The 17,088-nt window shown below is 60.7% G+C and overlaps 2 protein-coding genes across 10 annotated transcripts; one reads left to right on the forward strand and one right to left on the reverse strand.

Moving 5' to 3' along the window:
- The first annotated feature begins 66 nt into the window (after positions 1-66).
- Positions 67-13,306, forward strand: LOC105495498 (Rho GTPase activating protein 33). 9 transcript variants are annotated; one of them, XM_011765138.3, is made up of 22 exons: positions 105-224; positions 1,809-1,891; positions 2,208-2,305; positions 2,387-2,471; positions 2,844-2,924; positions 3,028-3,165; positions 3,598-3,690; positions 4,784-4,906; positions 4,994-5,071; positions 5,155-5,221; positions 5,327-5,389; positions 5,486-5,638; positions 5,716-5,818; positions 6,921-7,065; positions 7,145-7,227; positions 7,311-7,418; positions 8,667-8,812; positions 9,450-9,603; positions 9,686-9,831; positions 9,906-9,980; positions 10,900-11,559; positions 11,658-13,306. In XM_011765138.3, the coding sequence occupies exons 2-22, from the start codon at positions 1,865-1,867 to the stop codon at positions 12,917-12,919; spliced, it is 3,888 nt and encodes a 1,295-aa protein (XP_011763440.2). In that variant the 5' UTR covers positions 105-224; positions 1,809-1,864; the 3' UTR covers positions 12,920-13,306. The 9 variants fall into 9 exon arrangements, with proteins under 9 accessions (XP_011763441.2, XP_011763440.2, XP_070942485.1 ...); XM_071086384.1 differs by lacking the exon at positions 105-224 and having other exon boundaries at positions 11,658-12,049; positions 12,134-13,306; XM_071086388.1 differs by lacking the exon at positions 105-224 and having other exon boundaries at positions 11,658-12,049; positions 13,189-13,306.
- Positions 13,307-13,395: 89 nt separating this feature from the next.
- Positions 13,396-16,153, reverse strand: LOC112429149 (uncharacterized). The gene is made up of 6 exons (XM_071086193.1): positions 16,142-16,153; positions 15,773-15,972; positions 14,782-14,988; positions 13,907-14,042; positions 13,651-13,700; positions 13,396-13,554 (listed from the first exon to the last, which is right to left on the reverse strand). The coding sequence occupies exons 1-6, from the start codon at positions 16,151-16,153 to the stop codon at positions 13,422-13,424; spliced, it is 738 nt and encodes a 245-aa protein (XP_070942294.1). The 3' UTR covers positions 13,396-13,421.
- Between the last annotated feature and the right edge of the window lie 935 nt (positions 16,154-17,088).

Below are 17,088 nucleotides of genomic sequence, written 5' to 3' on the forward strand. Positions count from 1 at the left end.
CCAAGGGCGGAGCCAATGAGAGGCAGCGCCGCGTTCCCGCTGCCCCCCGCCCCCGTGGGGCGCGCGCCGGAGCCACGGGCAGCCGTTAGGGGCGGGGTCTGCAGCCGCCCGCGCGCGGCTCGCGCCCTCCCCTTTGTGTCGCCATGGCGGCGGCAGCGGCGACAAGAACGGCGAGCGAGGGGTCGAGCGCGGCCGGGGCCTGAGGAGGCTACGCGACCATGGTGGTGAGGGTCCCACGCGGCCGTCAGCCTGTCCGTCCGCGTGTCAATCTGTCCGTGCGCAGCCCCGCCCCGCGCGCCCCGCCCCCGGCCCCGCCCGAGCCCGCGGCCTGTGCTCAGCCGTGGTCCCTCCAGTCCTGCGGCCCCATCCCGGGTCCCAGCCCGTACCTCGACCCCGCCCCCTCAGCGCGCATCCCCTTCTGCCACGCCCTGGATGGGGTGACAGGGACCTAGGGCCCGGGCTGGGAGGAGGCGGGGCTGGTTCAGGAAGGGACCCGCGCTACCCAAGTGGCCCCCGAAGAGGCCTCCTGAGGCTCCTGGGTCTTTCCCCAGCCCCCATCCCAGGACCTTCCTCGGCATCCTTCTGCCAGCCCTCAGCCCTCCCCGGCGGATCCCCCTCCTCCTCCCCACAGCCCCTTTCTCATTCCTGGCCCCACCCCCACCCGCTCCATCCCCAGCCTGACCCTTTTCTTCTGCTTCTCCCTCATTTTCACCCCATCCTGGTTCCTCTCAATCCCCCCCGCCCAGCATCAGTCTGAGCCTTTGCCTCATCTCTCCAGCCACTCCCTCCTTACTCCACCCCAACAGGCCAGCACTCTACCTCCCTTGATCCTCGGGTCCGCTCCATCTCCTTGTCCTCATCCCCCTCCCCCACCATCTCCCTCTCTCACCATGCTGCTCCCGCTCATTCATCCATTCATTCCCTCACTTAGCAGACATTCACTGAGACCGCCTCTGTGCAGGCTCCATGCTCCAGGCACAGAGAGAGTCAGCTCCCATCCTGCCTTGGGGAACCTCATGGGCTGGAGGGGGAAAGACCCTGAGGGTGAGACCCTGAGGGTGACTCGGGGTTGCAGGGACATGGAGGAGGGAGATGCTACAGCCCAGTCTGGTGAATCTGTCTGGCAGCTGGTTAATTTATTCATGAGATTTTACCCAGCCCCTGCTGTGCGACTGGGCTGGCACTGGGGACCCAGAAAATAATCAGGAACAATCCTGTCTGAACATCAACTCCATGCCTGGCTGTATGCTGGGGAGCTCAGTCTGGGGCCCTCCTTCTGGGAGGCCAGTCATAGTCCAATGAGAGAGATGAACTTGTCACCACCAGTGCCATCTCAGAGTGATCAGAGCTGTAAAGGGAGAAGCTCAGGTCAAGGCATGGAACCTGGGATGGGGGAACTTCAGGGGATGGAGAGAGTCCAGAAGAGATGCCAGGCATAGCCTGAAGGGTCAGGGAGAACTTCTTGGAGGAGGGCACATGTGAGTTGGGACCTAAGGGGTGGGAATGAGGTGAATGTACCCCAGGGAAAGGGGGGGCAAGTGTTCCAGGTTGAGGGAACAGCCTTTGCAAAGGCCTAGAAGGAAATGCGAAGAGGGTGCTTGTTTTGGACTCTTAGAAGTTCAAGAGCTCTGCGAGCGGGGGCAATGGAAAGAGATGGGACTGGAGAGGTAAACAGAAATCAGCTCAGGGAAGTCTTGATGATCAGACCAGAGAATTCAGACTTCATCTTGAAGACAACAGGGAGTCATTGAAGGCCCAGGATCTATGGAGAAACAGAGCTAGATTTGTGTTTTCTGAAAACAATCCAGGCTGTTGCAGAAAAGCTGGCAGGAGGGGAGAGGCTGGAAGCAAGAAGGCTGATGAGATGGGAGCCGTGATTGTCCAGACAGTGGTAGAGGTCACTGTACTCTGCAGGGGCTATGGAAGGGTTTTCAGTAGGGAGAGATAGGACCAGCATGCTCTCCGTCCTGTTGCCCTGCCTCACGTCTGGTCCCTGCTTCTCCAGTCCACCACCCCAGATCACACACGAAGAAGCAGTCCTGTCCTCAGCCCAGCCCTAACCTCCCCCGACCTGCCCTCCTGCTTCATGCTCAGGGCGGTGTGTGGAGCACCCCGGGCTCTGGGCCCTGTGCTGCCAGATAACAATGCTCTCGTTGTCTCTTTGCTCCCATCTCTGGGGGCCTCTGATTCTTCTCTCTGCTCTACAGGCACGCAGCACTGACAGCCTGGATGGCCCAGGGGAGGGCTCGGTACAGCCCCTACCCACCGCTGGGGGGCCCAGTGTGAAGGGGAAGCCTGGGAAGAGGTGAGGGTGAGGGAGGAAAGGGCTCAGCTAGGAGCTGGGGAGGCTCAAGGAGCCGCTGGTGACGCATCCCCTGTCTCCCAGGCTCTCAGCTCCTCGAGGCCCCTTCCCGCGGCTGGCTGACTGTGCCCATTTCCACTACGAGAACGTCGACTTTGGCCACATTCAGGTATGGGGGCTTTGCATTTGCACCCAGGAGGGAAGACAATATCCTACGCAACCTTGCAATGATATCAACTGCTGTGCTTCTGAAACCTGTCCCTGTGACTGGCTGCTGCATGCATCTGAGCAGTCAGTAGCAAAAGTTGCAGGAGCCACAGCAGATGGGGAGAGCTGCTCATTCATTCATCCATTTGTTCTTTTATTCATTCAACGACAACTTTTGTTAGGTATCTGCTCTGTGCCAGGGACCAGCACATCACCGGGCCCTGTCCTCGGGGAGGTCCAGAAAGGGGACACAAACCTATCCCTAGAGATCGCCATCCCGGGGAGGTCAGGAAATGGGACAAAAGTCCACCTGGGCCTTGCTTTCCCTCTGCAGCTCCTACTGTCTCCAGACCGTGAAGGGCCCAGCCTCTCTGGAGAGAATGAGCTGGTGTTCGGGGTGCAGGTGACCTGTCAGGTGAGGCCACCCCACCTCTCATCTAGCCTGGGAGACTGGCCGCGGTAGTCCTCGGCTCGGTGTCATGGGGCCCCTGCTCCCTTCTGTCCCTTTGCTCCCACAGGGCCGTTCCTGGCCGGTTCTCCGGAGTTACGATGACTTTCGTTCCCTGGATGCCCACCTCCACCGGTGCATATTTGACCGGAGGTTCTCCTGCCTTCCGGAGCTTCCCCCGCCCCCCGAGGGTGCCAGGGCTGCCCAGGTAACCTGCTTGTTGTCTCAGCCCCTGCCTCGTGAGTGTATCCTCATCCACAGTGTGTGAAATCATCAAGGCAGCAGGATAGAAAAATATTTAAATACTGGTATGGCCCAAGTCCCAACCAATCTGAATGAATGGAGAAACCTTAGAAATGTAGTAGGCTTCTGCTACATTTAGCTTCACTAAGTTTTAGGATCATGGGGAGTTCCAGGGGGTTCCATGGGAGGGTCACCATGGTCATACCAACCAGGGCACTCAAGAGCTTGGCCCAGCCTACTTATTCATTCATATGCCCATGTCTCAGTACCTAACAGCTGAGCAGCACCCATGCGTTCAGGATGAACTTCAGCCCAGAGGCAAACTAGGGCAGTGTGGGAGGGCAGTGGGCTCTCTCACGTCCACTCACAGAGGCCCACCCTGACAACCTGCCCCCAGATGCTGGTGCCACTGCTACTGCAGTACCTGGAGACCCTGTCAGGACTGGTGGACAGTAACCTCAACTGCGGGCCTGTGCTCACCTGGATGGAGGTGGGCCTGGGCAGGGGGCTTGGAGTTCAGAGTGGGTGAGGGGGTGTATGAGGGGCGAGAACCAGCCTGGGAGTGTGTGTGGGCATAGAAAAGAAAGGAGCCAGAGTGGAGGAGGCATTGATATTTTAGTGTCTGTGTGGGCGCATGCCTGTGAGAGAATGTGTATGAGTGTGTGTGTGCACATGTGTGTGTTAGCAGGTGTTCGGCTGTGAGGATACAAGGATTTAAATGTATATCAGTTAGAAATGGGTTGGGCTGTAACTCACAGAACACCTGGCTATGAGTGGCTTAAACCGGAAGGTTTTTTTTTTTTTCTTTTGTTTTTGAGACAGAGTTTCACTTTTGTTGCCCAGGCTGGAGTGCAGTGGCATGATCTCACTCACCGCAACCTCTGCCTCCCAGGTTCAAGTGATTCTCCTGCCTCAGCCTCCTGAGTAGCTGGGATTACAGGCATGTGCCACCACGCCTGGCTAATTTTGTATTTTTAGTAGAGATGGGGTTTCTCCATGTTGGTCAGACTGGTCTCGAACTCCCGACCTCAGGTGATCTGCCCACCTCAGCCTCCTAAAGTGTTGAGATTATAGGCGTGAGCCACTGTGCCTGGCCTCTGGCTAATTTTTTTTTTTTAAATGTTTTGTAGAGACAGAGTCTTGCTTTGTTGACCAGACTGGTCTTAACCTCCTGGGCTCAAGCGATTCTCTAGCCTCGCCCTCCCAAAGTGCTGGGATTACAGGCGTGTGCCACCACGCCCAGCACAGAGGGTTTTTAGATGGCAACCATGCGGTATCTGCTGTGGAGGATGAAGGTGCAGAGGTGGATGGGGAAGCCTTCAGGTGGGGAAGCCTTCGGGTGGGAGAATCCTGGGACATGTGAGGGGAAATAAAGGGGTTTGTCTTAGAGGTTTCCCTACCCCCAGACGGTGCCAGGGCTGCATCCCTACAAACAGGAATTTAGGTGTTTGACCAATAGCTCTGTGTGACAGGGGCTCTTGGCAGGGGACAGGCAGTGGCCTCGCCGGGCTTGGAGGAGCTTGGTATGCCTGTACTAACACCGTCTCCTGACCTGTCCTTGCCACATCCCACCTCCATTTCAGCTGGACAATCACGGCCGGCGACTGCTCCTCAGTGAGGAGGCGTCACTCAATATCCCTGCAGTGGCGGCCGCCCACGTGATCAAACGGTACACGGCCCAGGCACCAGATGAGCTGTCCTTTGAGGTGAGGCTGTGGGGAAGCAGACTGCAGCTGGGTTCCCCACACCCCCTGCTCCTTCTGACCCTTCTCCTCCCGCCCGCCCCCTCCCAGGTGGGAGACATTGTCTCGGTGATCGACATGCCACCCACGGAGGATCGGAGCTGGTGGCGGGGCAAGCGAGGCTTCCAGGTGAGTCCAGCTGGGTGCGGACAGGTGGGGCTAGGGCACCTGCCAACTGGGGTGGCCCAGCCACTGACCCTGGCCTTCCTCAGGTTGGGTTCTTCCCCAGTGAATGTGTGGAACTCTTCACAGAGCGACCAGGTCCGGGCCTGAAGGCGGGTAAGTGCCATGGACAGACAGGAGGGGTGAGGAGGGGTGGGGAAAAGTGGGGCCTCCTGCGTCTTTTGCCTCCCACTCATCCCTTCCACCCCATTGTTTGCCCAGCAGATGCCGATGGCCCCCCATGTGGCATCCCGGCTCCCCAGGGTATCTCGTCTCTGACCTCAGGTAATAGAAACAGGCTGCCAGATCCCTGCCCCTGCCCCGCCAGGCCCCTGGCCATGCTGACCCCACAAGGCCTGCCTTTGCCCTTTGCCCCGACAGCTGTGCCGCGGCCTCGTGGGAAGCTGGCCGGCCTGCTCCGCACCTTCATGCGCTCCCGCCCTTCTCGGCAGCGGCTGCGGCAGCGGGGAATCCTGCGACAGAGGGTGTTTGGCTGCGATCTTGGCGAACACCTCAGCAACTCAGGCCAGGATGGTGAGGCCTGGGCCCACCCACCCCACCCGTCACACCAGGGCTGCGGCCCACCCAGCCCTGACCTTGCTTTCTCTCAGTGCCCCAGGTGCTGCGCTGCTGCTCCGAGTTCATTGAGGCCCACGGGGTGGTGGATGGGATCTACCGGCTATCAGGCGTGTCTTCCAACATCCAGAGGCTTCGGTGAGGGCCCTTAGCTAACCCTGTCCTTCCACAGGCACCAGCACCTCCACTCCAGCCCCGTGCCGCATGCTGGGGACACAGTTACCAGGAGTCAGGAGTTGCAGGATCAAGGCTGGGGTCAGGGACAGCTCTCTTGAGAGTAGAGTTCACAATCTAAGCGAGGACTCTGTCTTCACGGAGCACCTGCCACGTGCCAGGCACTGGGGACACAGCAGTGAGTGAGACAGCCAGAAACGCCTGCCCTCACAGGGCCCACAGGCTAGAGGAAGAGACAAACAGGGGAGGGATAGAGTTCACCAGAAGATGACAGGTTCTGTGGAGGAAAACAGACTGGGGTAGGAGGATGGCGATAAGGAGCCAGGAGGGAGGCCTGCAGTTTTGGATGGCAAGGGCAGAGCCACCTCATTTGAGAGCCTGGAGGCGGGGAGGGGCAGGCCATGCAGAGGGAGCAGCGGAGCAAAGGGAACAGCGACAGGAGGCCATGGCCAAGGAGTCCCCATGCCAGTGCAGGCAAAGCCTTCATGTTAGGGTTTTGGCTTGTACTATAAGTGAAGGGGGAACCACAGGAGGGCTCTGAGCCAGGGCGGGGTCTAGAAGTGGGGAGGAGCCAGGCGAGATCTTGGCCTGCAGGAGGCTGAGAGGGGAGTGCTTGAAGCCTGCGGGGGTGCCAAGAGGGAGGCAAGAAGTGGCAGTGGGTGGGAGACTTTACCACAGGCAGTGGGGCCCCACCAGAGAACTGGGAGCAGCAGGGTGCTGGGATTTTGTCCACATTTTCCAGTGCCCTCTTACAGCCAGGAGAATGGCGGCTGCTTGGTAGGAGCTGCTCATGCTCTGGAGTCAGTCAGTCTTGGGTAGCTGCAGGCAGAGGCACATCTGCCTGAGCCTCAGCATCCTCCTCTGTAAATGCAGCACCCTTCTCTTTTGCCACACAGGCTTGCTGGGGAGTTCAGTAAGGTTCTGCCTCTGAAGAGCCCAGTGTAGGACCTGGGGAAGAGGGTTCCATCCACCTGCAGGCACTTGGGGGTAGGGGCAGGGGGAGCACGGCCAGGTGAGTGAGCCCCTCTGACCTGGATCTTCCTCCTCCTTGACATGGTGGTCTCAGGCATGAGTTTGACAGCGAGAGGATCCCAGAGCTGTCTGGCCCCGCCTTCCTGCAGGACATCCACAGCGTGTCCTCCCTCTGCAAGCTCTACTTCCGAGAACTTCCGAACCCTCTGCTCACCTACCAGCTCTATGGGAAATTCAGTGTGAGTAAGGGAGCTGGCGGGACGGAGGGGGCCGGGACGCCTCTGACCCAATCCTCATCACACCCACCCACCATCTCAGGAGGCCATGTCAGTGCCTGGGGAGGAGGAGCGTCTGGTGCGGGTACACGATGTCATCCAGCAGCTGCCCCCGCCACATTACAGGTAAACCAGGAGGGGCGGGGTGGGACTTGGTGGGATTCCAAGGGGGTTGAGGCTCAGGTGTCCCCCTCTGCTCCCACCCCCAGGACCCTGGAGTACCTGCTGAGGCACCTGGCCCGCATGGCGAGACACAGTGCTAACACCAGCATGCATGCCCGCAACCTGGCCATTGTCTGGGCACCCAACCTGCTACGGTGAGCTGCTTGCTCACCTGCCCACCCCTCAGGTCTTTCCCCAAAACCACGCCAGGAACCCACCCAGCTTTTCTTTTGTTTATTCATTGAATACATGTCTATCAAATACCTTCCGTGGACCTGGCCCCATCCCCAGCACTGGGGACACAGCACAGAGCACGGCCCTGTCCTCCTGGGACTCATGTTCTCATGGAGGAGATGGACCGTGAACATCAACAGGAGAATACAGAGTAAGGTCTGATGGTGATGAGTGCTGAGGAGGAGAGAGGAGGAGGGAAGGGCAGTGTGCAGGGTCAGGGCAGTGTGAGGTTTTTAGTGAGGGTGGCAAGGGAGGTTTTGGCAGGTCTTCTGTGGCCAGCAGCAGAATAAGCCTGGAGGACTTGATGGTGAACGAGACAGGCATGATCTCTGCCCTGCAGGAGTTCACATTCTCCTGGGGGCACAGATACATAATCAAGTAAAACAGGTGATATGTCAGAGGGCGGGCATATGATGGATGAAGAAAAATAAATGAGAAAGGCCAGGGGCACAGAGAAGAGAGTGTACAGTTTTGAATAAAGTGGATGAGGAAGACTGCACTAAGAAGGCAACATTTGAGTCAAGACCTGCAGAGGATGAGGGAGGGCCCTGGGGGTGCATCTGGGGAGTGCCAGGTTGAGGGAACGGCAGGTGCAGACATCTGGGCCTGGGCTGGTGCCTGGTGCGTTGAAGGAGCCGCAGGGAGGCTGGTGTGGCTGGAGCTAAGTGAGTGAGGGGTTGAAGGAGAGGAGATAATGAGGTCAGAGAGGTGACAGGGACCAGACAGGGGTGACTCACAGGTCATGGGTCACAGTGAGGACTTTGCTCTTGCCTGGAGCGAGGTGCAGCCAGGGCAGGGCTCTGAGCCAGGTAGGCCCTGATGGGACTCAGGTGGTCCCAGGATCCCTCTGGCTGCAGGTGGGGACAGTAGCAGGAGGCCAGGAAGGAGGCTCTGGGATGTCCAGGCTGGGGAAGACAGAGGCTGGGCCAGATGGGGCAGTGGAGGGGGTGACAGACTGAGCCACAGGAAGAACCACACTGACTGAGATGGGGAAGGCAGGAGGGGCGGCTCTGGGGGAAGGTTGAGAGCCTAGTGAGGTGTGATCAGTTTGAGAAGATCAGAGGTATTGAATAGACAGTCACTGCCTCCACTGGCTCCCCACATTGCCCTGCCAGAACCTGCTGGCTGGGCTCAAGGCACCCGGCCTCCCTCCTGCTCCTCCCATCCAGGTCCATGGAGCTGGAGTCAGTGGGAATGGGTGGTGCCGCGGCGTTCCGGGAAGTGCGGGTGCAGTCGGTGGTGGTGGAGTTTCTGCTTACCCACGTGGACGTCCTGTTCAGCGACACCTTCACCTCCGCTGGCCTCGACCCTGCAGGTATGCCCTCCCACCCGCTGAGGTCCTGGCTACTGCCCACCACGGTCAGGGCTGCAGAGGGAGGGCAGGTGGGCTCCCAGTCCCATCCCCACCCCACTGAAGCTGGGCCTCCCTTCCGGCTCCTTGAGGACCCCGCCCCGGCCTCTCCCTCCCCGCGCCCCCCCTCCTTCTCATTTCAGCTCCTCCGCTCAGGATTCCCACCTCTTGGCCCGGACGCCGCTCTTCCTTCACCCCTTGTAGCTCCTGGGGGCGCTTGGGGCCATGGGTCCACCTGGGAGGAGGTGGGAGGTCCCCAGACTTGACCCCTCCCCGGCCCCGCCCAGACTCCCCGCCCTGCCCCGGACCCCAGCCCAGTCAGGACTCTGCTCGTCGGAGGGCCCTCTGGCCCGAGGTAACTGAAGCCAGAGCCGCTGCCCTCGCTGGCTGCCGGGAGCTGCCTCCTCATCAGCTCGTCCTGCCCCACCCTCCTCCCACCTGCCTGCTGCCCGCCCGCTCCCTCCTGATCCGCCCCGGCCCCCTGCCTTGCCAGCCCGGGTGGGCATGCTGCGGGGCCGGGGCTTGGGCTGTGGCGCTTGGCTTTGCCCGTGGCCTTGGGCGGCCCCAGAGCTGACAGGTGCCCCCTTTCCACACTCCCCAGGCCGATGCCTGCTCCCCAGGCCCAAGTCCCTCGCGGGCAGCTGCCCCTCCACCCGCCTGCTGACGCTGGAGGAAGCCCAGGCGCGCACGCAGGGCCGGCTGGGGATGCCCACAGAGCCCACAACTCCCAAGACCCCCGCCTCACCTGCGGAAAGGTGAGTGGGATGCTGGGGGTGGTGAGGGGCAGGTGGAGGCCTGGTTCCTCAGACGACCTGCCATTTCTCCCCCAAACCGCAGGAGGAAAGGGGAGAGAGGGGAGAAACAGCGGAAGCCAGGGGGCAGCAGCTGGAAGACGTTCTTTGCACTGGGCCGGGGCCCCAGTGTCCCTCGAAAGAAGCCCCTGCCCTGGCTGGGGGGCACCCGCGCCCCACCGCAGCCTTCAGGTGAGAGGCTGGGCCATGGGCTGGTGGGCAGCGGTGGTCGCTGGAGTGCCCTCCTACCTCTTCGTCTCCTGCAGGCGGCAGACCCGACACCGTCACACTGAGATCTGCCAAGAGCGAGGAGTCTCTGTCATCGCAGGCCAGCGGGGCTGGTGAGCAAGGGGGGGAAGTGGGGGGGCACTATCTGCACCCAAGTGGAGCCAGGAGGAATTGGGGCCCTGGTTTGGCCTCCAAATTTTGTACTTCACATTTGGGGGTCCTGGGGCTTTTGAAAATTTTAACCTGGCCTTTATGTACAATGAGTTGGATACAGTATCACCTTTGGTTCACCACACACCGAACTTAACTTATTGGTCCATGACAGGCCCTTTAAAAAGTCTTTATTATTCCTGTTGAACATTTTAAAATAACATTATGGACATCCATGAACCCACCAGCCTAGAACTAAAGCAGCTCCATTCCTTCTCCCGTTCAAGTTCCTCCCCACTGGAGGCATCCTCTCAATTTGCAGACTACCCTGCCCTTGCTTTCCGGGTTTGATCATACACAGGTGTGTGTGGAAGGATCATACTGCTCAGTTCTAGTCATTTTGGAAACTTTATTTAAAGGGTGTCATAAGAAAGGGGCACCGCGCTTGGCTTTTTCCCCATCGCTACCTCACAGCCTGCCGCGCTGCTGGGTGCCGCTTTCCGGCCTCTGCCAGGGGCTGCTTATCCATCCCACCCAGCCATGCCTCTGGGGGCTCTTCTGAACCACCGCGCTGTCCTCACACTCCTGGGGTACTGCTCTCCCATGTACCCAGGAGCACAGGCACTGTCCTGCCGGCTCAGCAACTGTGTGTGAATCTGTTGGTCTCGTGCCCACAGCCTGTGGGGCGGCCACAGGACCTTCGTGCTTTGGGCCGGAAGTGTCCTCTTCATGGTCTCCACCGTGAATCTGAAACAGCTTTTCCTGGCTTCACAGCTACTGTGGCACTCTCTGGGGAGGTGCCTCTTCATGTCCTTTCCCTAGCTTTCTGTGGGGCTGTGCGCCCTGTTCTCAGGGATGGTCTCACTGACTCCACCCCTCCAGGCCTCCAGAGGCTGCACAGGCTGCGGCGACCCCACTCCAGCAGCGACGCTTTCCCCGTGGGCCCAGCACCTGCTGGCTCCTGCGAGAGCCTGTCCTCGTCCTCCTCCTCTGAGTCCTCCTCCTCGGAGTCCTCCTCTTCATCCTCTGAGTCCTCAGCAGCTGGGCTGGGGGCACTCTCTGGGTCCCCCTCACACCGTACCTCAGCCTGGCTAGATGATGGTGATGAGCTGGACTTCAGCCCACCCCGCTGCCTGGAGGGACTCCGGGGGCTGGACTTTGATCCCTTAACCTTCCGCTGCAGCAGCCCCACCCCAGGGGATCCCGCACCTCCCGCCAGCCCAGCACCCCCCGCCCCTGCCTCTGCCTTCCCACCCAGGGTGACCCCCCAGGCCATCTCGCCCCGAGGGCCCACCAGCCCTGCCTCGCCCGCTGCCCTGGACATCTCAGAGCCCCTGGCTGTATCAGTGCCACCCGCTGTCCTAGAACTGCTGGGGGCTGGGGGAGCACCTGCCTCAGCCACCCCAACACCAGCTCTCAGCCCTGGCCGGAGCCTGCGCCCCCATCTCATACCCCTGCTGCTGCGTGGAGCCGAGGCCCCGCTGACTGACGCCTGCCAGCAGGAGATGTGCAGCAAGCTCCGGGGAGCTCAGGGCCCACTGGGTGAGTCCTGCTCGGCCTACCCCACCCCTGTCCCCGCCTGCTCTCACTGACCCTGAGGGCCTGGCCCCAGCTGAACCCCTCTCCATTCATTTATATAGGTCCTGATATGGAGTCACCATTGCCACCCCCTCCCCTGTCTCTCCTGCGCCCTGGGGGTGCCCCACCCCCGCCCCCCAAGAACCCAGCGCGCCTCATGGCCCTGGCCCTGGCTGAGCGGGCTCAGCAGGTGGCCGAGCAACAGAGCCAGCAGGAGTGTGGGGGCACCCCACCTGCTCCCCGATCCCCCTTCCGCCGGTCGCTGTCTCTGGAGGTGGGTGGGGAGCCCCCGGGGACCTCAGGGAGTGGGCCACCTCCCAACTCCCTAGCCCATCCGAGTGTCTGGGTCCCGGGACCCCCATCCTACTTACCAAGGCAACAAAGTGATGGGAGCCTGCTGAGGAGCCAGCGGCCCATGGGGACCTCAAGGAGGGGACTCCGAGGCCCTGCCCAGGTCAGTGCCCAGCTCAGGGCAGGTGGGGGGGGCAGGGATGCGCCAGAGGCAGCAGCCCAGTCCCCATGTTCTGTCCCCTCACAGGTTCCTACCCCCGGCTTCTTCTCCCCAGCCCCCAGGGAGTGCCTGCCACCCTTCCTCGGGGTCCCCAAGCCAGGCTTGTACCCCCTGGGCCCCCCATCCTTCCAGCCCAGTTCCCCAGCCCCGGTCTGGAGGAGCTCCCTGGGCCCCCCTGCACCACTCGACAGGGGAGAGAACCTGTACTATGAGATCGGGGCAGGTGAGGGGTCCCCCTATTCTGGCCCTACCCGCTCCTGGAGTCCCTTTCGCTCCATGCCCCCCGACAGGCTCAATGCCTCCTATGGCATGCTTGGCCAATCGCCCCCACTCCACAGGTCCCCCGACTTAGTGCTCAGCTACCCGCCAGCCCCTTCCTGCTTTCCCCCTGACCACCTTGGCTACTCAGCCCCCCACCACCCTGCTCGGCGCCCCACACCGCCTGAGCCCCTCTACGTCAACCTAGCCCTAGGGCCCAGAGGTCCCTCACCTGCCTCTTCCTCCTCCTCTTCCCCTCCTGCCCACCCCCGAAGCCGTTCAGATCCCGGTCCCCCAGTCCCCCGCCTTCCCCAGAAACAACGGGCACCCTGGGGCCCCCGTACCCCTCATAGGGTGCCGGGTCCCTGGGGCCCCCCTGAGCCTCTCCTGCTCTACAGGGCAGCCCCGCCAGCCTATGGAAGGGGGGGCGAGCTCCACCGAGGGTCCTTGTACAGAAATGGAGGGCAAAGAGGGGAGGGGGCTGGTCCCCCACCCCCTTACCCCACTCCCAGCTGGTCCCTCCACTCTGAGGGCCAGACCCGAAGCTACTGCTGAGCACCAGCTGGGAGGGGCCGTCCTTCCTTCCCTTCACCCCTACTGGATCTTGGCTCAACCAAATCCCTTGTTTTGTATTTTCTTGAGCCCCGACCACTACCCCAGGTTTCTAACTTTGTAACTTGCTTCTGATGTGGGTCCCTAACCTGTAATCCCAGCTTCCCTACCCTGGACTGAAGGGTCCGCCCATCCCCCCCCTCCATCCTGGGGGCCCTTGCACAAATCTGGGGTGGGGGGACTAGGCTGACCCCATCCTCCTCTCCCTCCAGGAGCCCCCAGCATGTCCTGACCTGTGCACGGGGATGGGGGGACAACTCCTACCCTTCCTTCCCCACATGCCCCACTAAACCATCTGACAACATTAATGAATAAAATGGTGAAAATGTGGCTGCTGAAGTCGTGCTGGGGCCAAACTCAGTGAGTGAAGACAGACAGAGGGGGCGCTCTATCATTCTATTTCCTTCTGGGGAGGCACCAAGGCAGGAGTTACTCCTGGGAGCCTCTAAGAGGTGGTATCCGCAGAGCGGGAACCATGGGCACCCTGGGAGTCTAGGTCAGGAGTGGGGCTCAGGCTGGGCTTTTCTCCAAGCTGACATCCTTTTTGCAGCTCTGCTATGATCTCCAGCAGGTCCATCCTGGGAAGCAGTGGGGCACAGGCAGACCTAGGGTTACCTCAGGGATAAAGACCTAGGGTTACCCAGGGTCCTCCCATCCGAGGCCTCAGGTCTCACTTCTGCAGGCTGGGGAAGATACCTTCTCCAGTCAGCTCAGTAGCGGGTACCTGCAGGAGAGAAGGCTGGAGATGCCACCTGGTAGCCATGGCGCTCCAGCGGGCCTCGGAGGGCAGATGGGGCACAGACTGGGCTCGGGGTCCCCTGCTTAGCCTGCCCTCGTGGCCTTCCAGCAGCCTCCCAATGTGTGGGAAGCCTCCCTGTGGGTCAGCAGGCTGGGGATGGGCTCATAGGGCTGGGGCTCCAGCAGAGTAACCCTGTGTGTGTGCCACAGCAGCCCCTGCAGGCCTGGAATCTTGGCTGAGCGCTTCCTCAAACTGCTCCATAGAGCTCTGGGTCCCCAGCAGGGAGGCTGAGTCCTGGAGGCTGGAGGTGGAGTGCAGGGAAGGGCCCTGGGGGAAGCAGGGTTGGTTAAGGGTCACAGGTGAGTGAGGGGACAGTTGGGCGACCCTAAAGTTCCCTCGTCAAAGGAGAGGCAGCCAGAGAACTTGGGGTTGGTGACTACTGGAGGGTGGGCAGAGGTAGTCACAGGTTAGCAATGGGACAGTTGTTCAAGGCTCTGGGGGTATCTGTACTGTTGGGCTGGGCTCCAGGCAGCAGTGCAGGCTGACCCTGGCTGTGGGGCTGTGGCCAGACCCAGGGCTGGGGCCTGAGCTAGGCCCAGAGCTGCTGCCTAGAGTCAAGCTGCTGCCCAAGCTCCAGGCTGCACCCTGCTGTGGCCTGTGACCGCAGGAGTCTCTGGGGCCTGCAGAGAGGGATGGCAGAGAGCTGGCATGGGTTGCCCAGGTGTCCTACAGCTCCCTTGGTCCCCCACAGCCCCATCCTGGCTCCTACCTGGAATGGGATGGGGTCTGGGGACATCACAGGGGGCACACACCTGGGTGTGGTCTTGGCTCTGTGAGCCACTTCACGGCACACTTTCTCTGTGGGGACAGACCAGTTGGTCAGACCGGGGGCGGACCTGTCCACCCTGTCCAAGGGTCATGTTCACCCTTAAATTCCCATCAGGGACTGCAGAGCTCGGGACACAGTCAGTGCTCGGTACCACTGCTGACTGGCCAACTGAAGCCACACCTTCCATACAGCTCCTTGATCCTGCCCCCACAGATGTACCAGCAACCAGGCCCTCACCTCTCAGCAGGAGCCTGGCCGGGCCCCATCCTGGGCTCCCCCGCCACAGCCACGTGGTGCAGAAGGCCCACCTGGGTGTCTAGATCCCTCTTGGAACCCAGCTCCACTGGGAAGCGAAAGGGCAGTGAGGGCGTCTGTGGGGTCCGGTTCCGGGGCAGGGATCTGCTAGGGGGTCTCATGAGGGAAGGGGGATGTGAAGGACCGGAACTTTGGGGACAAGAAAACAATACAGAGTTGGCTGGGGGTTTTGGGGGCGCAGTCTAGAAGGGAAGGGGATTCAGGAGGGGTCTGATGGGAAGGGAGGCGGCTGAATGAGAAAAGGGGGTGGCTCTGGGAGGGCGACATACCAGAAGGTCTGGGGTCGCAGGGAGACTGAGAGCTGAGGGGGATCTAAGGCAATTGGAGGGCTGGGAGGGGGCTTAGGGCTGGGGTCGGGCGTGCCAGGGTGGCAGAAGGGCTGCGAGGATAGAATCTGAGCCTGGGAAGGGAGTCGAAGGGCTTGGGAGGAGGCTCTGAAGGCTGCGGTGGGAGGAAGAGGCGTCTGTGGTTTAGGATTTGAGAGGTGGTGAGAGGGGTCGTGGGGAGGCTCTGGGGACAGCGTCTGTGGGGTCCGCGGGGTGGATGGGGTCTGAGGGCAGCCGGCGGGCTCTGAAGGAGGAGAGGGCACTGATGGCAGGATCTGCCGACGGTTCGAGGGTCCGAGAGTGGGACGCCTGGACTAAGGACTAGGGAAGTGTCTGTGTGTTGGGGGTGGGGTCTGCAGGCTGGGAAAGGGGGCTCTGAGGACAGTGTCTGGGGCTGGGGAAGGGGTCAGCGGAATGGGGACAGGGTTTGCTAAACGGGTGGGGGCGGGGTCTGAGGGCCGCGGAAGAGAATGACAGGGTGGGAGGGGCTTGAGGGCTCGCGGAAGGGTCTGAGGGTGATCTGTGGAACCAGAAAGCTCTGGGAAAGTTCTGGGCCCAGACCCCAGTCCAGGTGGCTTTACACTCACCGTTGGGCTAGACAGTGGTCGCCACGTGACTGCCACGTGATTCGGCCGGCCGTATGAGCGGGAATCCGAGGTGCTTGAGCCCCAGTGGCCTCCCGCAGCGCCTGCGCAGTAGCACCCCCTTCCCCAACACAGCCCAGCAACTCGGCCTGGGACCCGTCGCCTGACCAGTCGGGGTTGTCACTGTCTGAGGATGGGGCTGTCTACCCACACCAGACTAAGCTCTGTAAGGCAGGACCTGGGGTCGTTCTTGTCACTGTTGTGTTCACAGCCTTGTTCACCCCAGAACCTAGCTCAAAGGAGGCCTCATTCAGTGCTTTTATTCTCACTCTGTTGCCCAGGCTGGGGTGCAGTGGCGCGATCTCGGCTCACTGCAACCTCCATCTCCCAGGTTCAAGCAATTCTACCTCAGCCTCCCGAGTAGCTGGGATTACAGGCTCACACCACCACGCCCAGCTAATTTTTGTATTTTTAGTAGACACGGGGTTTCACCATGTTGACCAGGCTGGCCTCCAACTCCTGACTTCTGCCCATCTTGGCCTCCCAAAGTGCTGGGATTACAGGCATGAACCACTGTACCTGGCGTTTTTCTCAGACAGGATCTCAATCTTGCCCGGGCTGGTGTGCAGTGGTGAGATCATAGCTCACTCCAGCCTCCACCTCCAGGGCTCAAGCCAACCTCCTGCCTCAGCCTCCCAAGTAGCTGGGACCACAGGCACAGGCCACACACCACACCTAGCTAATTTTTTTTTTTTTTTAAGGTGGAGTCTCGCTCTGTCATCAGGCTGGAGTGCAGTGGCACTATCTTGGCTCACTGAAACCTCCGCCTCCCAGGTTGAAGCGATTCTCCTGCCTCAGCCTCCCAAGTAGCTGGGACTACAGGTGAGTGCCACCTCGCCAGGCTAATTTTTGTATTTTTAGTAGAGACAGGGTTTCACCACGTTGGCCAGGATGGTTTCGATCTCTTGACCTCGTGATCCATCTACCTCAGCCTCCCAAAGTGCTGGGATTACAGGTGTGAGCCACCGCGCCTGGCTAGCTAATTTCTTTCTTTCTTTTCTTTCTTTTTTTTTTTTTTTTTTTTTTTTGAGACGGAGTCTTTTGCTCTGTCACCCAGGCTGGAGTGCAGTGGCGCGATCTAGGCTCACTACCAGCTCCGCCTCCTGGGTTCACGCCATTCTCCTGCCTCAGCCTCCCGAGTAGCTGGGACTATAGGCGCCCGCTACCACGCCCGGCTAATTTTTTTGTATTTTTAGTAGAGACGGGGTTTCACCGTGTTAGCCAGGATGGTCTTGATCTCCTGACCTTGTGATCCGCCC

This window comes from Macaca nemestrina, chromosome 20 (genome assembly GCF_043159975.1).
Source record: "Macaca nemestrina isolate mMacNem1 chromosome 20, mMacNem.hap1, whole genome shotgun sequence".
NCBI classification, from domain to species: domain Eukaryota; kingdom Metazoa; phylum Chordata; class Mammalia; order Primates; family Cercopithecidae; genus Macaca; species Macaca nemestrina.